This window comes from Caloenas nicobarica, chromosome 19 (genome assembly GCF_036013445.1).
Source record: "Caloenas nicobarica isolate bCalNic1 chromosome 19, bCalNic1.hap1, whole genome shotgun sequence".
Lineage (NCBI taxonomy): Eukaryota > Metazoa > Chordata > Aves > Columbiformes > Columbidae > Caloenas > Caloenas nicobarica.
The window spans coordinates 11,160,201-11,185,207 of NC_088263.1; the positions used below are offsets into that span (position 1 = coordinate 11,160,201).

Sequence of the window (25,007 nt, forward strand, 5' to 3'; positions counted from 1 at the left end):
GATCTGAATTTTGAAAGATCTTATCTGCAAACAGCCCTTTCAGAGCAAATAAACTCATCTGGGGCTCCCCAGCCCGGCTGCTCCCCGGACGTGCCGCGTGTCCCGGCTCTGCCGCAGGGGAACACCGTGCGCGGCACAACGTGAGAGACGGTGCAGCCACGCATGTCTGCGCACGGGGCTCTGCGCCCACAGATATTGCCACAGTTCAGCCAGCAGAGATTTGTTTATTATGTGAGTCTTTAGGCTTTGCTGAAAGCAAAATACTGCACATATGGAATATCTACTGATAATAAATAAATGTAAGTGGGTGGCAATAGCATTATGGCCATGGAGAAAACGAGTAGACTTCTATATTTTCTGATAGCAACGTAGGCAATTTTTGAGTTCAGTTTAAAGAATTGAAACTATGTGGCAAAAGAACATTCACATAACAACTTTAATGTTAAATAGTTCACAAAGTTGGTTAAAAGAGTCATTTACATTGCATTATTTGAAGGGTCTCTCCCCATTGCATCTGTGCTGCATTTGCACATATAAAATATTAAAAAATGTAATATCACACTATAAAATATTTTTTCTCCTGTTTTGCAGATATTGTGGAAGACTGTACAGTGAGGACAGGGCTCCGCTCCTGCGGCAGCACCGGGAGGGCTGAACCTTTACAAACCGAGAACTTAAAACACAACCGATAAGTGACAAGTTGTCTCTGCCTTCGTGTTTCCTCCTAAGGTACGTGTTAAGGCTCAGAAAGTTTTCTCTACAAAAGCAAGGCAGGACGCTGCCAGAGGTCACGCAGCGGCGGGGGAACCTGCTCTGCCCGCAGGACCTGCAGCCCCGGCTGCGGTTAAATGCTCCTCGGAACCGGCGGCATTTTGGTGATACCGAATCCCCGGCAGCCGCGCAGAGCTCCGGCCACGGCGACTCGGGGAGATTTCTGAAGGACACCTCTGGTGAACTGAACCAAAACCGCAGCTCTGGTTCCCAGTAATCCCCTTCACGTGTGGACAAGGCCAAAATAGTTACAAATCCCAGTACAAAGCAGGTCTTAATTTTTATTTTTAAAGAACAATATTAAGAAAAAGAGAAGGCATTTCTCAGTGTCTCGAGGAGCTGCGGAGCCAGCGCGGGCAGCCGCGGGCAGGAGGATGCTCCTTTCCACCGCGGAGGTGCTGCCTTGATTTCAAAACACTGTGGTGACTGAAGCAAATAACTTCCAATAAAACGTATGCAAAGCTGAAAAGCACAGTTAAATAAAAATATTTCTGAACAAAACAAACCACAACAGACTCGACCGTCTCAACGTTTCTTCACAAATCAGCTCCCTGCACCGGCTGCTGTTCCCTGGCTCACGGTTGCCTCCTGCACTTCAGCAACAGCAGTGAAACCATCTGGGACTCCAGCCTCCCCCCAAAAGAACTGTGCATCATATGGACCTTGAAAAAGATTACATCTGTTTATTAATAGTAAAAATGGATACATTTGTCCTACATTTTGTTTTTAGAAATTTGATCATGTCACAAGCAATACCTGTGTGTACGTGGGTGTATTACAGATGTATATAATTTATTTTAACCAGGCTGTGAAATAACATGTAATCACATCTCTTCTTGTGATTGTACATAATACAGTAATTAAATGATGCCAGTCTACGTCATTCTCTTATTTCTAATCAAAGGAACCTGAAGCGTAACAGTCTTCTTTCCGGCTGATATGGCTCTTTATTGTGTCACGGGGGAGACTTCCCATCACCACCGAGGGAGAATCTTCCAGCTGGCAGCGACGGGCCGTTGGGTTCTGCGCGGCCGCTCCTGCCCGTGCGGCGGCAGCTCCCGCGGCCCCCGCGTCTCCCGGGCCGCGCAGACGGGCTCTCCTCGGCCAGGCCTCACTGCTGCCCCGACTTCTTCTCCTTCTGGAAGCTGAAGCTTGTTCTCCTGCTCAGTTTTCTTTGTTTCTGAGCAAAATAATCTGCTCTGGCTGTGCTTGCTCGCGACTCCAGAATATAGTTAACCTGCGAGACACGAACCGGTATTTAATGTCGTCGGTGCCTCGGTGGGGCAGCCCAGCGCGGGCAGGGCCCCTCTCCCCGCCCAGCTGAGCGAGGCTTTAGTAAAGCCAGTCCCCGGTGGTGCAGAGAAGCGGGAGAGCCCGGCTCTGGCAGCCGCTGCCCGGCCCTGGTCCCCACCGCGGCTCCCGCGTCCCCTCCCCACATCCCACCCGCGTCACCCGAACCTCCGGGACCGAGTCGCAAAGACACGGAGCGCCGGCCTGGTGCAGCAACGGGCTTCAGTAAACACCTTCATCAGCTTCAGTAAAAAGAATTCTTCCCTTGCTATGTTTGCATACTCAGCTGATCTCATCGTTTCCCTGTGTTTTGGCACATTTTACTTGATGAAAGCATTTTTAAATGATATTTAACAAGCCTGCTATTCCCTAAATTTATTATCTCCAGTGCTTTGTGATAATCACATAGATAATTTTAATGGAAGGTTAATGCAAGAATCAAAAAGATAAAAATGCCCTTTGGTCTGCCATTAGCTGGTTAATACGCTGTGGCTTAAAACTTGCACAATTTTATGCACTGTAGAGTGTTTCACTTTCATTTCATATTACAGCTTAAGGCATAAAAGTATAGGGAATTTTCATGGTCAATAAAGCCTCGGTCTTTCTCACTTGATCATGTAAAACCCCCTAACTTGAAAAGTGTGATTTCCCTGAGACTGCTAATACTGACGGAATTGAAAACAAACTGGTAACTTATGCATGAAACCAGAAAATGTTCAATATCAACAATCTGCAAGCTAAGAAAAAGCTGTTCAATAATATTTCTCTCTTGAATATTCATGTTAGTCCTAGCAAATGTTTTTCTTTTTTTAGCCTTCTTTTAGCACCAGTCTCAGATGTGTCATGTGCTCTGGATTACAGGGGCTTATTTAAGATAAAGTAGGAACAAAAGACTTGGCCTAACAGTTCATGAAGTAAGTTGAAAATCCCCCAAATACATTCACCTTCTACATTATTAATAAAAATTATCTTATCATACGTCAGTTATTTAGCAATCCTCCAAACTCCACATAGAAAATCAAAGCAAACATAACAGATGGCTTGCCAAAATTACTGCTTTTCGAATTCTGAATTGCTATAAAATATTAGTTTGTGGAAAATCAAAATTAATCATTCAAGACTGTAACAAAAATTTGTTTCAGAAAATAAGTCTGTATGTGTATGTACTGAGCCACAGGAAAAGCAAATAAATCTGATGAAGTATCGGGTGGGAAAAACAACCTTTTCGCTTTGTACAAACGCTGCGTTCGGAACAGACGTGTGAAGGGCACAATGAAATTTGGTATTTTCCTATTAAATTCCACAGAAAACCAGTGTCTCTGTTAACTAGAAACAAATACGAAAGGGACCGTTGTACAGAAGCCGGCCGTCCCTGTGCGGCTGTTCTCAAACACCGACGAGGCAGCAGCAGCCGCAGCTCCTGGCGCCTCGGGAGCCCCCGGACACCCACACGTCCAACAAGTGCTAGAACACCCATTCTGGGGCACGTTAACATTTAATACTCACCTTCAGTACAATTTCATTGACGGTAGCAGCATCTGATTCAAAGTAAAGGTGTTTGTAGTCATGATTGCTTAGATATGTAAGTTTAAATATCGCATGACCTGCAAAGACAAGAAGAGATGCGCTCAGAGCGTTGAACGCGGCCGCGCGCACAGATGGCGAGTCCCGCGCACCACCGCGCGCCAGAAGGAGCCACGGAACGCTGACAGGCTTCTCATGTCATTTCAATTTAAGGCAAGTGGTGGCTCACAGGAGCAGCTGAACCCGGTTCAATAAAGTTCCTTCTCCCATCACAGCCCCGCTGCAGGAAATGCAGAATCCATCAAACGGCTGGTTAGCTCCCGCTCAGCCCGCCAGTGCATTTCGGCTGAACTGCCACATTAGGGCGGCTTTATGGAACTACTCACTGTATAATCACCCCATGCAGGAGATAAGGGTTATATTTAAAACGAAAGGCCAATTAACCCCAGCCCAGCCCGCGGCCGTGGCTCCAGCGTCAAGGTCTGTCTGCAGAATGGGTGGGAAGGCAAAATACCCTTCACCTGTGTGGGTGTGCACGGCTCCAAAATTACAATCAAACGTATTCTATACATTGTACTTTTCCCTCAGTTTTGTCATAATGTATTCAGTTCAAAGGTCAAAGTTAAGTAATCCATAAAGTAACAGCCACATTACTGTAAATTCAGGTCTTTCCTGGAGGAAAGCTAATTCGAAGCCTTATTTACATTATCTAATTCTCCAGGTTACCAAAAAGTGACTGATATACGCTCAGATCTGTGGCCAGGAAATCTGAGATGCAAGTATTTTATTGTGGCATGTTAATTAAACACCATTATGATGCACTAATCTGGAATATAAAATCTATATTGAAAAATTGGCTAATAATAATAATAAAAACCCCTTTAAATCATTTGACAAACGATGCCTCAGTGGTACTAAAGATGCGGGAATTCCTGGCCGCGCTCATCAGCATGTTAATGCATGCACCCTGGCTCTGCTCGGGACGGGATTGAGCTTCTTTATGATTCTGAGAGCATGCGGGCACCATTCCTGGGGACCCGACACCGCCCTTGTCCTTGGACATTTCATATCACACACAGTTACGCAAACAGACTACTAGAACTGAAAATCAGGACGGCACAAAACATGGTCTGCAGGATCCCAGCGAGGCTCTTTGTCTGGGGTGTGGGCGGCTCACGGTGGCTCCTGCCGCGAGTCGCGGCTCCGTTCACCCCGTGTCCAGGTTCGTTCCACGTTCTCCCCGCTCTGCCACCCGGCGCAGGGACAGGACATGGAACCAGAGCCACGTGTTCATGTGGAACCCAAGCGAGATCCCGGCCTCTGTCCTGCTGGTGGAGAAACTCTCCCCAGTGCCCCCGTCTTTCTCTTAAACCCGCGATTTACTCCTCCTTTCCAGCAAAAGCATTTATACAGCTGACAGAGCAGAACTCTGGTTTTGAGCACTGATTTTAGAATTGTGAGGACTCGGCTCTTTTGACGACAATTAGAGGGACAGACGCTGGTAACGGCCTCACCGAGCCATGGGCTGCGCTCAGTGGGACGCTCGGCACAGGGGACGCGGCGCGGGGGATGCTCGGGGGCACAGGGGACGCGGCACAGGGGACACTCGGGGGCACGGGGGACGCGGTGCTGCCGCTGAGCCCGATGCCAAGATCACAGCGCGGCCTGCGCCCTGACGGGTGATCGAGTGCAAAGAAGCTGAGAAGACTTTTCTTTCGAAAGCCCCATTACAGCATTATGTTTATGTGCTCCGTGTCCACATTACACTATTTACAGCATGAAATATTAGTTCATTGAAATCCTAACTGGCACTTTGCTCGGCTACTATCCCAGCCAGATGGAATTTCTGAATTGTGAGATTGATTTCCATTTCCAAGAGGGCTTAAATATGTGATGTACCTCTTTCCAACAGAGCACCACCCTTGACAATTGAGACATCAGCAGGAACTTCAATGGGTTTATACTTCCATATAGGAATATCTGGTAACAAACAGCAGCAGCTCAAGTGGCTCCTACTGCACACGGTGGCAGAATGAAAACAAATGCAGATTTTGCACGAACGGCTTCATCACCGTGGCTCCTACACAATCAACCCTCTCTTTTGCCAGTGCCACTCTTTAAAACTATATGCACTGAATGAAATCACTAATTAGATGGAGGATGAAAGGAATATTCATGACTTGGACAAAAAAGAAAACAAACACTGGGAAATGCAAATTTATGTTAATTTTTCAATATACCTTGATGATTGCTTTGTCATTACAGGGCCATAAGGCAGAAGTCAACAATTAAGAGTTATTAGTGGGATAAATAGCTAGAGAAAGACCTCTCTGAAGAGCAAAACACTTATGGGCATCATTTGATATCATCACAGATTTTTACTCTTTCAGAAACTGTGACTACAACCGGATCAGACCTTGAAATCTCTTCTCACAGACTCAGAACGGATTACAAAGAAATAGAAATATACTAGTAAAAAGGCAAGGAATGATGAAAATAAAATACACACAACCAATGTTTCTGTACAAAGGCAAATTTACTTAAAACACTGCATGAAATGGGGTGACCTCTGCTCACCAGCCACTGTTACATTTCATCTAACAGCACTGGGGAGGGACTCTGGTGTCTGAAATCCATGTGCGTACCCCACAAATGAGGCTGTGACCCTGGAGCAGGGCCTGAAGGTCCTACAAAAACACAAGTGTTGCTTTAGCATCACAACACCCCTCCTGGAAAGCTCGAATAACAAGCAGGCTCACGAGTCTTCTGCTGGGGGTGCCGGGGGTTGCAGGGAGGCGGCACCGAGCGGGCTCGGGGACACGGAGCAGCAGCGCTGTCCTGAGTGCCACAGGGGCTCAGCCCATCCTCCGCAAGCGACAGTTACCCAGAGGCTGGTGTCCAGAGGATGGAGCCCTGACCCCGACATGAGTGGAACCACGGCGGGGTCCGACCCCCGCGTCCCGGTGACCCGTCTCCTGCAAACCCGGGCAGCACTTCAGTGGCAACAAACGATGTGAACGTTCAGGACAAAGCAATCGCTGTAGCCCTGCCGGCTTGCCCGCTCCTCTCAAGAGTGGCATATTTCACGATCACTTTCCTACAGCTCAGGTCTTTACACTCTGCTGTGGGCTGATTATAAACCACTGCCATTAGTGGATGTCTTGTTCCCAGATGTCCTGAAAGCAGAGGTGCTACTGAAGTGCTGCACACATCCCCTTTTGTGTCAAATTGTGGTAACTATTCACACATCGGGATTTTTTTTCCCCCAAAGCCTTTTGTTTCTGCTTTGAATTATTATGAAAGGCAGAATACAAATAAATATTTTTGTGAGAACGGTGAAAACTGAGGTGGAACTCGGGGTTGCCCACAACCTCTTCACCAGCAACCTTGTTTGGGAAAAAAGATGATAAATAAATCAAAATGCACTAAGCAGTGTTTCCACATGGCAATCGCCTCCTTCATTGCGTCTGCACCTCATCAATCACGCCATTGTCTGCCTGAAAGGCGAGTCCTGTAAATGTCAGATCCACTCAAGCCCAAGGAGAAGCGAATCAAAATGCAGCACGGAGTTTTAATTGGATAGTGTAATTAAACTAAAAAACCCCAGCAGAATAGCTTTGACAGGATAGATGAAGACCCCTTTTAATAGGGCTACAAAACATATTTGTTAAAAGGATGAGGCAATGCGCACTCCTGATTGTGCTCCAGGGGGCTCGCATGAAAGGCTGTTGAGCAGGGGTGGATTTAACGAGGTGCAGGGGCCGCCCCGGGGCCCCAACACCCCCGGCCTGTCGCCCCAACCCGGCGCGATCCCGAGCGCGGCCCAGGCCGGGGGGAGCGGCAAACCCGGTGCCACCGGTGCCGCCGGTGCCTGCGCTGCCGTCCCGCCGCGGCGCTGACCTGCTCTGCAAACTGCGCGGCCCTGTGCATTTGGACTCATTTCTGTTACACACTTGGAGATTTCTTTCACTCCAAGCCTGAAGTTTGGGAACATTTTCTCTGCCGAACCTATTTTTTACCTTTTGATCTGAGTCTCTGATGAGTCTTCTATCAAGTGCAAACTTTCTTCTATTATTTCACGCTCTGCCTCATTCACAATGGGACCCAGCCCACAAGATTCTGTGCAGTTTGCAGAGCACACGGGTGGTTGTTGCCTCTCTGCTCTGCTCCGCTGCAGGCTCTGAGCAAACTGCAACGTCTCTGTTCCAGCTCCTGAGCAGCAGGAATCCATCCACACCTTCCCAACGCTTTCTGTATGTTTTTTGTCCTTTTACAACCCAGTAATGAATTCATTAAATTAGTACTACCCAACGTGCATAATCTGGAGGAACTGGCTACTGAATTAAAACATCAAGTTCCTTTAGCTTTAAGTGCAAAGTACCCAGCAGCAGCGCAGGCATCACTTGGGCTATCACTTACAGCCAGCATGAATACTGCTGGAAAAGCTATTTTCGTGCAGATGTGGAATTCAATGGGAAAGACTGACTCGTGTAGCAACATCAATCAAAACGTCGGCTCCGCTGGCAGCTCTCGACAGTACGGCAGGTTCAGAGGTCACAGGATAAAGAAAAAGCCGAGCTCTGGTTCAGCTCTAATATCTCCTCGCCACAAGTCGTGCAGAGGTACCTGCCCCCCTTCTGTACCAGGCGGCTTTCATTAATCTTCTTGCCATCTTTTTTAACTAGTCATGCAGAACCGCTCGATAGCGAGACATATAATGGGGAGGCCCTGTGCCTATTACCAGGTTAACACTCTGTTAAGCCCCAGTGCAACAATGGAATAAGAATTTAAAGGAAATCTTAAGCTGCAGGGTGCAAAGCAGGCAATTAAATTACAAACCGAAGTTACCAATGTACTCCGTGACCTACAGAACACCTTTGTTTAGACTACCTTCATATCAGGGACATTCGGATCTAGCAATTGAGATGTATCGGCTTTATTAAAAGGAAAAAAAAGCAAGAAAAGGATCATGGAGAATATTTCATCAGCGCTTCAAGTAAATAATCAAACAATACTGATTTCTGCAGCTATCATAAAATACTCACGAATGGAAAACCCCACGTTATTTTGAAAACTATGAGTGTGCCCAAGTTCTGAGCCCGGGGCCAGCAAAGCGCTGCCTGCGGGGCTGCTCGTCCCACGCACCCGCGCCGGGCACTGTGGCCACCGGCACCGCAGCCACCGGCACCAGGACCACTGGGCACCGCGGCCACCGGCACTGCGGCCACCGGCACCGGCGCAGGGGCAGCCATGGCGCAGCTGCCACCACCGCGCTCGGGCCACCTGCAACGTGGACAAAGGCAACGGCCAGTGACACTGAAGTTTCTCCCTTGTCCAGGTAATGTAAGAGACATTAACAGAATCAGATTTCCTTTAAATTACACTATTGCAAAGGGATATAATTGTATTAAACGTATTATGTTGCTTCCTTAAGACTTTATATTATGTACACTTAATTGAGATACAAAGCTCTTTTCAGCTATAAAAATGACAACTACTTTATTAAGGCTTAAATCTTATTTCTCAATGATAGGATGCTTCCTTTCAAGATTCAAAACATTCAGAATCTCTCGTGATAATCAGACTGAACCTGATTTAAACAAGCCGTTTATACGCAGTGTTTTCAGGTTCTAATGGCATTTGATCGAGCCAGCAGGGCCATTACCTCTTCCCTTTGTCTAAATTCAGGGAGTCTGATTTAATTTACAAATAAAAATTCAAATGCTGACCCAGGCCTACTACAAGGGCAAACAAAAATCATCAGCCATTCCTGCCTACAATACCCACACTAATGGCAAATTAGACGCCAAAGCTTTCTATTTTCATTTTCTGTTTTCACTGAGCGCAGCTCTAAGTCCGGCAAACTCACAGCACAGGAAAGCATCAGCCGCACTGGAAATATTCACAACACGTCACCCCTGAAGTTGTGGAGTCCTCTAACACTCAAAAGAGTGCCATCAGAGCTTCGCTGCACGAAACTGTCTTTTCAAAGAAAACTATCAGAAAATAAGCAGAGGCTCTCCACTGCATTGATACACAATTTCTGTTCTTACATTTCTGCAGAAAAGCATCAGTGAAAACTCTGAAATCTCTTTAGCCTGCAGAGAGTAAGAGCTAACAGAATATTGAACTGTGCTGTTTCCATGTTCAGAGGAACCATTGCTGCAGAAACCTGCAGCTGCGCCGGTCCCAGCAAAGTCCCCTGGGCCTCGCTGGAGAGCACGGTCGCTCTGGGAGGCTCCTGCAAACCTTCCTCTCTCCAGAGGCACAACAAGTCAGCCCAGCAAAGCCGGGCTCCACTTTATTACAGCCGATGCCTGGGGAAGGCTAGGAGCCTCATAAACCATACGCGGAGCTTTCACCCGGTGTAACCGCTCGAGCACTGCTACATGTGCACAACAGTCCTGAAAGACGAGATGGAGCGTGTTTGTGTTACGAGAGATAACCACATGAAAACAAAATATATTGCAGAACTCAAAGACCTTATCTTTACTCAGCCTCTCTTTCTTTGCAATAATTCATTCAAGGAAGATCCGGGAATAATTTTTTTATGTAAACTCTGCTACAAACATATATCACTATGCTGATAAAAATCACAGACAAAACTTGTGAAATACAGTGAGTTTCATTCCTTTATGCTACTAAAATAACTTTTTTCCATTTAAAATTCAAGAGATACTGATCTGCTGTTGAGTCCCCAAAATGCATCATTCTGAGGTGTCACACTAGAAGCCTCTTCTACTGGCCTAAAAGAGTGACTTTGGGAACCTCTTTAGCGAAGCGGGAAGAGGTCAGCAGATTTCAGGAGGAATTATTTTCTCCTTCTGGAACTATGCTGAACACTTATTTAATGGGAAAAGTTTATGACAGCCATGTGAAAATGAGTAAATCAAAACCTTGGTGTCCTAACCTGTCGGCATCCTCACAAAGTGACCACATTCTTCCTCCAGTTGGAGTCCTGCCCTTCCACCACTGGATGCTGTTTGGAGGTGAAGTTCTGTCCCTTGTATCTCCCTGGGTTGGCAGGATTTGGGTACAAATGCCATTTCCTAAAGCAGCAGGTGCTGCCTCTGGGGCTGAAGAGCTCCATCCCCAGCAGGATGCGGCTCTGGGGGTTCGGCTGGAAGGTCTCAGACCATCGTGTTGATGGGAGCGTGAGCTGGAAACCCCAGGTTCCAAGGTTGGCTTTTCAGACACAGCCCCTTTTTGTGGGCACAATTTTACCACCATAAGTATTTGCATTTGAAATGAAATGTGGCCTCAAACCCAGAGGTGTTACCGTGTTTACAAGTGCAAAACCACCTTGAACTGTAAAGACAACGGCTGCACAGTTTGGACTGTCTGGTCGTTAGGGAAGCCTCTCCTTGGGATCACATCTTCCCAAGGACCATGAAATCTCGCTGGAGAGACAGAAAAGGAAGATAATAACTGGACTAAGAACATGGAAGTAGGAAGGGGTAATGAAGGGGAGAAAGATATAGTTCAATAATTGCTGATAAAATCTGTGGCAGCCATAAATTTACTCTTCCAAGAGAATTCAACAGATCATTACCTCTGTAAATATGTATCACATAATTCTCCCTCTCTGTCACCTTGCAGATAAGTACTTAATACTTAGCATCCCTACCCTGCAAAAGCACAAGTGTAATAAAATCCATCTGAGCTTTTGAACCGCAGTTACTTTTTGATAGTAGATAGTTACATTTTGGCACCACCGAGAGACATTGCCCAATTCCCCCAGGGCCTATCCAGTGCTTTTTAAAACAAATTGTACAGATCTAGACTTCCATTACTCCACTGATACAACAAGCAGAAGCGCTTGGCTTGCCAAGTCGTGCTCTAAGGACAGCAAGCCCTGACCTCTTGCCGCTGCGGCTGAGCGGGGATGCCCAGCAGCTCATGTAGCTGTCGCTGCTGTCCGGCACGGTCACTGCTTTCCCAAAACCCAACTCCCAGAGCAGCACGTCGTGACCCTGCAGCCACGGCCAAAGTGAATTCAGATGGCACTGCTACTTACTGTATGTCTGAGATCCTCGTTTGCACCTAAGAAATTGTTTAAAACCAACTTGGATGTTAAGAAGTTCAAAAAAATTGTAATTATGTTGAAACCCGTATTTGAGCCCCGAGCTACGGGCTGGAGAGCAGGCGGGCAGAGCCGGCGTCTCCTTGGTGTGACACTGCCAGCAGCTACTGCCAGGGGGCAAGAAACACTCTTAATGATGCCATTAGCTGTAAGCAGCATGAAAAGGACACTCATAAAATGTGTATCTGTTTATGTTGTGTTCTCTGTAACAGAACTGAGTCAGATTAAAAACATTCTATAAAGAATAAAATACACCTATAGAAAGAAAAGGACATGGCAGCAATAATTCTTTGGACATGTAGCACATACAGGGAGGGAGAGAAGAGAGAACATAAATAAAAAGGACTACTCACTTGGGCTTTTTTCTTCCGCAAGGTCACAGGCACAGAGGAGTTCGGAATCGATTGAAATGGGTTTCTGCTTAATCCAAAACTTAGTGCTGGCCTTCTGATTAGTAACAGGGTCTATCTCTACCTTGTCTCCAGAAATACCTGAGATGAGAAAGAATAGAGAGCCACAGCAGTGATCTGTTTAAGCGATTTCATATCAGCTGTTTGACACACTTTATAAATCTTAAATGGGATGAAAGTATATTGCCCTTTGGGGCTTTTTGAAAGCACAGGAGCTTTTGAAACCAAAAGCAAACGGTTATCAAACTGCATTGATAATCTGCATTTGATTCTCCTGCATAAGCATACCAACAAGAATGAAACCATGGAACACATTCTTTTCAACACATACAGAGCTCTTCTGGAAGCAGTAGCTACATGAGCTGCAAGATTTATAAGATGATACTGCTAGTTTTTCAGTCACCACCATTCTATGCAATAGACACTATCACAGCCCGCCCCTGCTCTGTGTCCTGCCCAGCACACACACCATTCCCTGCCACGAGCAGCACAGAAATGCTCTCTGTTCACCTGGGTAACACAAAGCTGTCCAGCCCGGAGATCCTGGGTGGTTTTGCCCCGCTGGCGAGCGGCAGCCAGCGCTCATCAGGCGGCTCTGAGCGTGAGCCAGGACCGTGCGGCTGCAGCGCCCGGGGGTCCCACGGCAGAAAGCCCCCATGTCCCCTCCCCAGGTCACCCGCAGCTGGAGCAGCGTGTGGAACCGCCCGACGGTCCCTCTTATCCGTCCTGGTGTCATCGGGGCAGTGCCCAGCAAAACGCCACTGAGGGCAGAAGCTCACTGGCCAGAAGCTGTGGACACGACTGAACAAACCTCCAGTGTGCTTTTTACATCAAGATGTGGGGACTCTTCAAAATAATTGTATTTCTTCAGTCATGAGTTACAGGTGAAGCTCATGGGAAAGCGACAAAAGGAAGCAGTACAGGAAAAAAATATTTAAATATCATTTAACTCTTGCATCTCTGGAAAAAACACAGAGATAACCTTTTCCCTCGGAGGGGTTTGACTATGGTGCTTCCAATACACGACACTCGGCTTGTCTCAAGCACAAGAAAAACTAAAGGAGCTGATGATAAAACTTTCAAGAGATGTGACAAAATAAAAGTAAGATGCCACACATGTAACGACTCTCCCAAGCTCTCCACAATTAACCCAATATTTCTCAATGTCTGGTCATGGCTGCAGAATTTGCAAACCAGGTTGGTTTGTATTTTACGCCAATCACAGCCCTTCCCACTCACACCGGGTCCCTTCGCCGGGAGCTCATCTTTTAATAACACCACCAACCCCCCGTCAATCCAAGATTGCGCTTTGTCATTAAACACACGTCACATCAGAGAGATCACATTTCAATTAAGCGTTGTATCAAGAGTCCAGTTAACACAAGGACTGCTAGAACTCGTAACGTGAGCAGGCTGATGCTGTATCTGGAGCACATTTTGCTTTGTAATCTAATTTTGGACAAATTATTTAAAATTGGCATTGTTATTCCACTGCAATGGTTAATTATTCAAAATGGCAGTTTCTGTAGTTTAAGGAAAACATACAAAGTCAATGGTACAAGTTCTTATTTTCTCACTGAAAAAAGTCAAGGCAAGTTCTAAAAATAAAGGTGCAAATTCTTTGTGTGCAAGGGTTGTTCCCCATCCCTTCCTCTAAAAATGTCACCCCTGAAAATATGCTTAAAAAATGTTCACTGTATGGTCCTGCAACTTCAGAATTCACAGTCAGTCAATATTGTTAATGCACCTTGTTAATTTGATAGGATTTGTCAGGTAACTCCACTGGAAAATTATATAAAACTGTTCCAGATGAACAGATGATAGTGACATGAATTAAAGTGATAGAACAATAGTGGAATATAAACCAGAAATGACACCCAAAGTGGCTGTTGATTTATTGCCATCCTGAGTTTGGTTCTGGGCTTCCATGTATATTAGTGCTACAAATCTGGGTCCATTTAGCAGTGAGATGCTCATACATACATCACCAGCGCCTGCTCCACACCAAGGTCACTCCCCGTGGCATCAATCTTTTCAGCAGAGGCTACTTCCCCGAGCATGGATTTTGCAACCATCTCAGATGTAACAGACTTCCTCCTCTTTCATCTTTTTTTTATCATGTAAAATACACTTTAACTTCTATTATTTTTATCTGCAAATTGTTGCTGTATACTTCATCCATTACTTCTGTATCTCGACATCGCTGGCTTATGCTCACACACATCCAGAGAGCACATTGACAAAGAATGTTGTCTTTTTTCTGTTATTGTTCTCACAATCTGGATGTGTTGAAACCTAAAATCAAAACACTATTATGTATGTGGCTTCTGCAGTCTCTGTATCACAGCACAAATTAGTCACACTCAAAAAACCAAGTAAAAATGCTTCTTCTACTATTTTTTTAATTCATTCATTTTATCAAAAGAAATGTCTTGGGTGCATCATTCCAGTAACACTGTTCTGTTCGTGCCTCCTTTGTTGGGGTCTGCACCTGCCCCCCCTTTTCTGAAATATTTGCCAGCAGCCATTTTCCAAGACAATATGCTTTTCGTTTTGCTAATGCGATACCCACACAAATGTATCTTACTCCTTCACAACATTTACCTTTGTAAAAATGTGGAGGGTACAACTGTATGTGCCTTACAGTGGAATATGAGCTAAACCAGAAACCCCAGCGCTCACCCGGCTGTGGGTAAAGCCACAAACCCACCCGGCAGAGCGGGCATGGCTCCCGCGGTCGTTACGTACCGCTTTGTGCTGTAGGACTAGGCGCGATGTACACAGACAGCTTACTCTGAGACTTGTGGTAAACCTTGCCTCAAATTCAATGATCGGGCCTCAAAACAGCTCTAACATTTCAAAAAGAGCCGGTATGCAAACAGTAATTCACAAAGGCAGCTCACGCTATTGCTCCCTGTTCTGTGCAACTGAGACAGAACGCAGCACGGCAGCGATTCAAACGCAACACGGGTGCGCGTCCTGCAGCGCGGGAGCAAACTGGGAGTGCGGGAGCAAACTGCGAGTGCGGACCGGCGGTGTGGGAGCAAACTGGGAGTGCGGGAGCAAACTGGGAGTGCGGACCGGCTGTGTGGGAGCAAACTGGGAGTGCGGGGGCAAACTGGGAGTGCGGACCGGCTGTGTGGGAGCAAACTGGGAGTGCGGGGGCAAACTGGGAGTGCGGACCGGCGGTGTGGGAGCAAACTGGGAGTGCGGGGGCAAACTGGGAGTGCGGACCGGCTGTGTGGGAGCAAACTGGGAGTGCGGACCAGCTGCACAGGGTTTTCTGCACTGGTCCGGGGGTCTGGCCCGCGGAAACGTCCTCCCATGGGCTGCCAGGGACTGGGGCTCGCCCCGAAGGACCCGATGTTTTCAGCGCGTCCCCCTTGCCGTATTCTTGCTCCCACCCGGCTCCCGACACCTCCGCACTGTCCACAAGGGGCAGTGGGACCATTATGGATCCTCGGCGTCCTCTAGCAAAACTGGCACTGTGCTACGGCGGATACATAAAACTGATGACATAAAAATGCTACAGAGAAAAGTCTTTCCCATCATTAAATGGACACAGAATAGCTCCCAAACCACAGTTACGGATGAGACATTAAAAAAATTAGACATAGATTTTACACTTCAGGCTATGGAGCAGTCTGGCACTCGCAGAAGATGAACACGTTAACAGTCAGCAGCCCTAATCCAAATAGCACCTCCATGCTTATTTTACCAGCATTGCTCTTTTAATATCTTAAAAAATTTCAGGAGAAACCCCAGCGACATACATTTATTTTGACTTTATTTAGAGGTTTTGATGCTGTACATTTGCCCAAACTTGGAATATCTCACTGGGGTTTTCTTTGATTTTGAAAAAGTAATTACATTACAAAAACCACATTGTCAGCGTACTGCCATCAAAAATATACAAGTTCACAGATTGTTATAAAAGGGAAATTTTATGGTCCTTACACTACTGGACAGGGTCAGCTCCTTCGCTGCTACACGAGTTAAGCCATTTGTTTCATTTAACAGCTGTTCTTCCTTAACCATTTATCTTCCCTGATCTGTCATGACCTTTTCAAGCTCTCATTTCTGACACTTTCCAGATACAGTGAGTCAAACTTCACTGGCAGCAAACTATCACACCCAGATAGTTGGTCAAGAGCAGAAAACGTGCCCAGCGCTGTCCTGCCTCAGCACCAGCACATCAATCCTTCCCTAACAGGACAGCCCCAAATAAACTAAGAAAGCCTTGCCTGTAAAAATTTGAGAGATATAACTTTTGTATGTGCTTAAGGGTGGAGGAATGAAGAGACCGTAGTGACAATGATACAGAAACTGCTATAGTGTGAATTTTACAATTCTACTGAATTCTACAGAATAAATGTATTTTGTAAACATAATGGCACTTAATATTTTACTGCTGAATCATTTCTTTATGGAAGGTATTTGCAGGAATGTCACAGGTCACCTACCAACGCATCATTAATCAAATTTTCACAATTTAAACACAAAGATAAAAAACCATTCAATCATTTTAGAACAGTAATAAGGCTTTTATAATTCAAGATTCTGTCATCCCTTGGCCTTTGGGTTTTCAAAAGCATTCAGAAAGCTAATAAGGGCAATATAAAACCTTTTGGAGAATACTAGTTGTACTTTGTTCCACCTCAAATTTCCTCTTGTTTGTTAAAATCTTTCGGTCTCAGAAAAGGAAAAACCTAATCATTCCTAATTTTGCACGGCGTCATTTAAAAATAACAAAACAGTTGGCAAGAAGCTTTCTATTAGGAAGCCTAGATTAAAAAAAAGAGAGTGGGTCATTAAATAATGGCCTTCTTTTGGAAGAAACATGTGCTAGCTGATTGCGGATAATAAAAACCACAATTTCAACAGAAAGCAGTTTTTTTAACCGCTGAAACGGTAGCAACGCTTTGGAGTGATGTGCTCCACGAGAAAACAGACCAACATGATAATGACTGCTTTAAAAACACCTGAGATGGACAGGCAGCTATTAGAGATGGCCAAAGGTTTGAACCGTCCCATTTTCCCCAGCGTTACAGTAGGGATTGATTTACCTAACTGAACATCAGTGGTGAATCGAAGCCGATGGATCATGCTGACTTTGAAGGACTTGTAATGGTGGCTGCTGAGCATGTCCTGGACGGTGGCGATGTCGATCTGGGGGTCCTCCTCCGAGACCTCTTCTCCTCTCGAGCCTGCAAAACAAGCCAACAATAATGAACGAGAGGTTTAAAATCCCACGTACGATTCAGCTAGCATTAAATACGGCTGTGACGTCTGTAGCTGCTGAGGGCTCTTCAAGAAACAACAAAATGCTCAAGTCCCTGTCCCTGGGAGGAGGAAATTCTCACCCTCCATCCAAAGCCAGAATCACTAATTCATTAAGGACAGCAGGACACACGTTCGTGTCCCACAGCACGAGCAGTGACACGAGACCCCTGGGGCTGACCCGCTGGGACACCCCAGCCCGGCCCAGCCCGGGCAGGCGGCACTGGCGCTCCGCTGTCCCCAAGGGGACGTGGCGCTGGCCCCTCGCTGTGGCACCCGCAGCACCCGCTAACGGGGCTGCGCTTTATTTACTGATTAGTATTCTCATTACTACTGCAGGTACTGGCTTTATAAAAGGTAACATCTCATTAAGCCAAAATGCCAATTACTGAAAAAATATAACGCACTTTAAAGATTTTTTACATTTTATGACGTTGGATTAACACCAATTTAAACATTACTATAATGCGATATATAATTTTGTGCAGAGTAATTTCTATGCCAGCTGCTAATAAAGCATCTCAGCTCTAAATGATCATTCAGATGCTGTTAGATAAAGTGGTATAAATATGTTTGAAAACTGATTTAGCTTCTTACAGAAGATACTGAAGAATGACACGTTTTGTTTAATTTCCCAGCTAATGTAGTCCTAAAAGCTGAATCAACTGCCAGTTCAGAGCACTAAATTTGCTGCAGGAGATTAATGAAAACTTTCTATTTCGCTGAAATTTTAATAATGGGAAGATGAGATGATGGAATTTTAGTACAGGTCTTAAAGATCCAGCAAAGCAGGCTCAGAACTCGTCAGATTTTTTGCATTAATTTTGTTTGAGACTTGCACAGTTGGAGCAGCCTCAACACTAACGCTCCCCACACCGACCCTCCCGCTGGGGCGCTGGGTCCCTGCAGACCTCAGCTTGTGGGGCAGCCACGGCAGTTCCCGTGCTTGGGCCCCACGACATGGGATGGTTTTCCAGGAAAGGCCCCGGCTCCTGGGGAGGAAAACCCCGGCCCTGGTCTCAGACCGCACTGTTGCAGCAGCAGCTCCCTTTTCGCAGTGGAATTCAGCGTTCCAGAAGTACCTGCTCTTTGCTTCAGCCAAGGACATGCTGGGGCGGTGGCCGTGAGCAGGACAAACCTAAGTGAGAGAGAAGAAAACCCCACCGGAGCATGGAGCGTTCTTCTGGCTGCCTGAAAGTGTTCCCTTTCCTATCTCTTAATTCCATAAGAAATGTCGCTGCCTATGACAAGTATCTTTCATGTCTGCATCAAAGCAAGACTAGCATTTGCTGTTAAATGAGTCAAAGTGCATGTTGAGAGTGTAAAGCAGGATATTCCCATTTCACAGACATCAGCCACATCAGCTTTCCATCTTGCCTCAGGGTCAAGGGGATGCCACGGCCTCCCAACACACAACCAGGGACCTCTTTTTGGGGAAGGGGGACAGCAGAGGGTTAATTACAAATGAAGCTGTGCCATTTGACTTAAAAGAATTCTAAAAATCAAATGAAACAGTCTACATGTGAATTTATGCAGAGCCATCTTAACATTGCAGCCACTCTACGCTCCAGAATGACAAGATAAATTGTAATGGCTCCTTCAGAGACATTACAATGTATTTTGTCAAAGACCCCTGTGTTAATGTCTCTATACTATGGATTATCATAATGTATCATGTCAAACCCTCATGCTGCAGTACTTCAAAGATACACTGAGATATGTCAAACTTTTTGGTGCTCTTAAAAGCACCGTGCAGCACTGTGGCACAGCGGTGCCGGGCAGCCGAGGAGGGGGATGGCAGCAGCACCGCTGCCTGGCCAGGGAACCGGGACCCTCCTCACCCGCAGGGACCAGCGATGTGTCCGGCCGGCCCCGGGAACCCGGACCCTCCTCACCTGCAGGGACCAGCGATGTGTCCGGCCGGCCCCGGGAACCCGGACCCTCCTCACCTGCAGGGACCAGCGATGTGTCCGGCCGGCCCCGGGAACCGGGACCCTCCTCACCTGCAGGGACCAGCGACGCTGGCTGGGCGGTTACACCCGGGTGTGCTCCTGCCTGCAGGGAGTCGGCGCTGGGGACAGACCAGGGACAGCACACGGCATGAAGAGCACGCGGCTGGGAGGGGAACCCTGAGCCCCACACATTCCCATCCGCAGGGAGCTCGTTAGTGCTGCCCTGAACGAAGCCCCGCTCGGGATTCAGGGGAGTCACCTCCCAGCGCGTGGCAGCGTCCCAAGGGCAGGTGACGAGACTCCCCCGTGCAAGGGGACAACTCTGTACAGCAGGGGCTTAACACGGCGTTACACCAGTGGACAACCTGGATCGGCAGCCGTAAGAAATCCAGAAATAACACAAAGGATGGCAACACCTTAACTTGCCCTTGCACCTCCTGCAAAATGCTCTCAAAACTCTTCGCCAGACCAAGACCCACAGGACGCTCAGCGGGTGCTGCTGCCCCTGTGCTCCCCACCGTCTCCATCCCCGAATCACCCAGAGTGGGCACTACGTGTTGCTGTAATGATGCCGAGTCTTCCCAGACTTCACACACCCAAATTAAAAGTATTAGAAAGAAAATCAGCAGCCTGCCAGATCATATCCAGGGGAAAAACTGTCACTACAGCTAAAAACACAAGCACCTTGTCAGCACCTGAACTGCCGGAGCAGCCGAGCAGCGGGACTCTGCTCTGGAAGCCTTTCAGATCCTCCGTGTGTCGGCACCTCTGCCGTGTTTGTTTTATGAAGCTTTGTGAATGGATTCAGGTTTACAGAATTTCTACAGTTGCTGCTCTTGGGAGAGCAGCCAGGAACTCCACCATCAAAACAGATCATCTGTCTAAAGATGGCAAGACACACGGACCCCTGCGGGTGCCCGGGATAATGGCAGTAATATCAGTAACAACAGGGAGAAATGCCCTGCAGGGAAAAACCTGACTGCAGAACTTGGCATATTGCTGTGACCCCGCAGCTTGGCGAGGACGGCTGTGAGACCGCCGGCGTTCCGCGCCAGCCCTGCCAGCTGACTGGGGGAAAGCATAAAAATATTTTCCACATGCAAGCAGCTGTGAATAAACCTGTCAAATATTTACAGGCCTGTCAGGGTATTTGTAATGGAGATCACAGTGTGGCTTTTGAACGTAAAAGCTTCTGCTTGGGAAGACAATCAAGTAAAGTGGATGCTCCAGGTCTATTATTCAGCCCAAGAGCCGACCCGGCGACGCGGCTCTGCTGGCACAGAGAGCGCTCGGGGCGCGGGAGGAACAGATTCCTTCCACAACACACAGAGACTCAGTTTGCAAAGACCTCTGCAGTTTTCCTTATAGTCTACCTAATTAAGATTACTTTGTGAAAGAAAACGTGAGAAAAGGTGAAATCAGGTGTGGGATAAACAAGGTACACGATGAGACGCTGCATGAAGTGCAAAGCACAGCTCCGAGGGAGGCACCTCCCTTGGGCCAGGACAGGGGACCAGTTACTGGAGAAGCAGGGTGGGAAAACCCATGGAGGGAGCAGGAAAAGAGCCGCGGCCTCGGCACCACGCTGGGGACACCGGGATCACCGGGACCAGCCGGCCACCACTCCTACCAGCTCTGCTTGCCACAACCGCTCGTACCCAGCAGCGACTACAGCCCTGCCCGGGCACACACGTCCCTGGCAGCCACACGTCGTTCTGCTTTAGCCATCTGATGGTCAACTCGCCCATCTCTGTCCTCAGCAGAGGGACTCCCAGCAGCCGCGCTGCTCGCGTCTCTGCTCAGCGCTTGTGCAGCCAAACCGCACCGAACACCAACAACAGCCTCCTACTTCAAAAAAAACCAAACCAAACCATCAACAGGGAAGTGTTTTCTGCCCACAGAAGCTGAATAAAAAGCACAAACGGCATCAAGGGTGACACACTTCTCTTTCAGACGCGCACTGCGGTGGAGCACCATGGTGTCCCACCAGTCACAGCCCTGGCACTAGTTTGCAGTCTCTAGATTTGACAGATTTCCCAGTCTAGAAACAACAGTTGAAGATCTTTACTCTGTTGTTGGGTCTTTTTGCTTTGTTTTGTGTTTTTTAAACCAGGTTCAGCATAGAGATACTATTTTTGTTCAAGTACTTGAACTACTGTGAAATACAGAGTTATATTTGTAACTCAGTCTGATCTCATCATAGAGAATTCCGACAAACAGTAATGAAACAACAGGCGCTGGAAGCATGAGTCTGAAAACAAGGTAAAAGCTAAAACAAGGAGCTTATCCAAAAGGGGATCCTGTGAGAACCAGAGGATGTATCAAAATGACACATTAGTAGTATCAGAATATTGAACGCTGTATGTAGCCTATTCAAGAGCAAGTGAATCAGTATTTCCTTGATAAAACAACAAAATATAAAGTTAACTGCATTGCAAAAATGTCCCTTATTACTTTAATGTACTAGTATATTGCTTAATGAAAGTTCTTAATTGTAATACAATTAATTACATACACAGAGTCCCCAATTACATTTTCCAATAAGACATTGGCTTTGGTACAGGTCTAAAGGCACTAAACCAATTTTAATATATTAAGACCAATTTCCCTTGAATACTAATTACTATCTAATGATAAAATGAGAAAGAGGAACTTTCCAGAAGTAAGATGGTAAGAATAAAACTAAATTAGCCATGAACAGTTTGCTACTACAGATAAAAGCATTTCACATTACAAAGTGCAGGCTTTTAGTTTAAAGATAAATCTTTGTGCAAGTTAAAAAGTTCTGCATACTGGAAACAGTTTATTAGTCTGAATGCTATTAGCAAATCTTGGCTAGATAGGGGACTTCTTCATGCATATTTCTTAACAATGGAAAGTTTTCTGTTTCATTTAATATCCTGAAATATAAACTTTCTATTTGCCCAAAGGAAACTGGCAGCTATTTTACTAGCAGATGTTTGGCATCATACATATATATATTTATAAATGAATATGAGACTATGAAGAGCACATTTCCAAATAATAGATGTTATAACAGAGTTCTCCCTGACTGGCATATCTGAGTTGAAAGTATTTCAAACAAAAACGAAATGCACAAAATGAATATTTCATTTTGATGTTAGGATTGTCAAGCTATTGTTTTATTAATAGTGCAAAACTGTCAATATTTCTGTTCTAATGCCACGCCAAAAGATAGCTGCTTAAGCACTACAAAAGCCAATTTCTTATTGTGTACTGGGGGAACCAGAGCCTGTACAATGCATGAATTATGACTGATCTTATATACCGTACTGTCCTTGAACATCTATGTGTGCGGTTAACTGCAGGGGTGTTTCACATCTATCCCTGAGCAGGGACAACGGAAAATTACTTGAAATTCACCCACATTTTGGGGGAGAAACTATAAGCAGAAAATTTCTCCTGCATTCCTCATGTGAGCTGGGTATCAATTGAGAGAACAGTAACAGCACAGCAGAAAGGAGACAGGACCCACGTACGTATTGCTTGTTTGGCCTGGATTACTGTCAGCCTTGAACAAACTAAAGCGGTGACTCGCTCTTGAACTCCGCAGAGTCACAGTGTCTGTTTGGCCTTTGCTGTTCCACGTTCCAGGCTCTGGCTGACGAACACGGGACCCATGAAGGGACAAACAACCGCCGTGATGTGTCGCCGCTGCAGCGTGGTAGGACGGGCCCAGCCCAGGGTTCCCATCACCGGGGACATCAGCGTCCCGGCCACAGGCCCAGGCCCCGCTCTGAGCTGGCACCGTCCATTTGTTTACGGAGGGGCAGGAGAGCTCAGGAATTCAGGGGCCTTTGGAGGGATCTGCCCTGCGCCTTCCACAGGAGTTCTGCTGGAGCTGGATTTGTGTCCTCGCCGGGAGGGAGGAGCAGCAGCGGCTGCACAAGGACTTCAGGTGTTCCCTCGACATCACCGCTGACACCTCTTCTGAGACAAGGCTCTGAGGATCTCCCAGAGCATTTGCTACTGGTGCAGAGCAGAGCGAATGCCTCCTGCTAAACCACCTACAAACTTACAATGAATTTAAAGTAATGGTGCAACCTGAACCTAGTCACTCGAGAGAGCTAAGAGCATCAGCAGATACAGCTACAAGCCACAACATCCCTCCACAGACGAGCAAAATATGTTAAAGATGCAGCATATACAATATAATTTAATTACAGAGCCTGGATAAAAGAAATGTTATTTTAAATCAAAATTTGCAAAACCTATGGAAGTATGACTAGTATGCATCTCTTCATAGATTAAAAATCGATACAAAAATAATAGCCAGGATGCAGACGTCGGAGAATTCTGGCTTGTGGAAGAGTGCAACTTGATTAGCGAGGTTACAATTGCTCCATTTCCTCACGCACAGCACCCCGGCTACCTCCTGCGCATTCTTTCCTACACTTTCTTAGAACCGTTTTACAAAGAAACGAACCAGGAGCACCAAAAATATTTGGTGCAAGTCCCGCTCCACGGAGCACGGCAGGCACAGCCGAGCGTGATCCCGGCAGCGTGTCCCTGCTCCGCACCGCAGCACAGCCCGGCATCGCCCTGGACCGGGAGGCGCTTCGGGATGCTCTGCTGTCACACCAGGATAAAATATGAAATGCTATAGCCAAAAAGCATAAATGGAAAGGTCTAATCTCTGTAAAGAAAGAAAAAACCCCTCTTCTACTGCTTGAAACAGGCTCTTACTGTGACTGTTTGCAGCAAATATTCTGACCATCGTCTTGGCTGAGAGCATGAATGCTACTGGTTTCCTCATTAGGACAACCAATATTTTTACAGCTGAATTAAAATGGAATGAAAAAAAAACCCAAACTGAGAGCATGACTGTTGGAAAGAATGAAGGACAGACCAAAATGCAATGGAGGACAAACACAAATCAATGTTAAATGCCCTTTTTTTAAAATTTCAGATAATTCCTTGTAAATAAATAAATCAGGAAATATGATTAGGACCATTAAAATAGTAACATAATAAAAATATTTGAGCATAGCTGGAGAGATTATTTGTCTAGCACTTAAAAAATCATCATACTGCTCTAGTTATATGTGCATGGTTAATTTCTTTAAATTCTACTAGAAAAAAATCACTGTCTCTAACAGCCGTATTGACACGGCAAAATACACTGCAGACCAATCACTTTATTCACTAAGAAATGCCTGCAACAGAAAAAGTTTCATATTTCCATGTATTTCAGTGTTGGTCATAACTTTACAGAGCAGAGTTTAACAGATAAAGATTAATCATGAAGTGATAAACAGGATGCAGACTATTTACTAGAAGGTTTGAAATCCATCATTTCCCTCTGGAATATTGTTCTGGCACAACTGAGAAGTGCCTCAGGAAAGAGAGTCTCGTCAAAACTTACTTGCCCAGACAGCACAGCTCATATTCCAAAATACAGAATTTATGTGAGTTTAAGCAGTTTACAAGAGCAAAAGTGAAAAGGGGAAACATACTGTTCTCCCGGACCAGGCAGAATTCCAAAGTGCTCTGGCTCTCCAAGGTACAGTCTAAATCTACTGGGACATTAGGTTCATTCTGCTTCTCCAGCCGATACTGAGGACCTGAAACATAAAGTAACTTGTAAAATCATCTGTTTTCTAACAAAGCGATGGCTTATCACGTTCAACTAACACGAGATTACTCGTACCTACAAGTTAGGCAGGTGGATGTTCA

At 46.2% G+C, this 25,007-nt stretch overlaps 1 protein-coding gene across 2 annotated transcripts in view; it reads right to left on the minus strand.

Moving 5' to 3' along the window:
• Positions 1 to 477: 477 nt before the first annotated feature.
• Positions 478 to 25,007, minus strand: part of MAPKAP1 (MAPK associated protein 1) — an 82,530-nt gene continuing 58,000 nt past the window's right edge. Inside the window, exons 8-12 of one of the 2 annotated variants that reach the window (XM_065648523.1) lie at positions 24,788 to 24,895; positions 17,145 to 17,285; positions 12,022 to 12,159; positions 3,568 to 3,665; positions 478 to 2,008 (exon numbers count right to left, since the gene is read on the minus strand). In XM_065648523.1, the coding sequence (XP_065504595.1) occupies positions 1,883 to 2,008; positions 3,568 to 3,665; positions 12,022 to 12,159; positions 17,145 to 17,285; positions 24,788 to 24,895 (611 nt within the window). In that variant the 3' untranslated portion in view covers positions 478 to 1,882. The remainder of the gene's footprint in view (positions 2,009 to 3,567; positions 3,666 to 12,021; positions 12,160 to 17,144; positions 17,286 to 24,787; positions 24,896 to 25,007) is intronic. The other variant, XM_065648524.1, reaches the window with a different exon arrangement.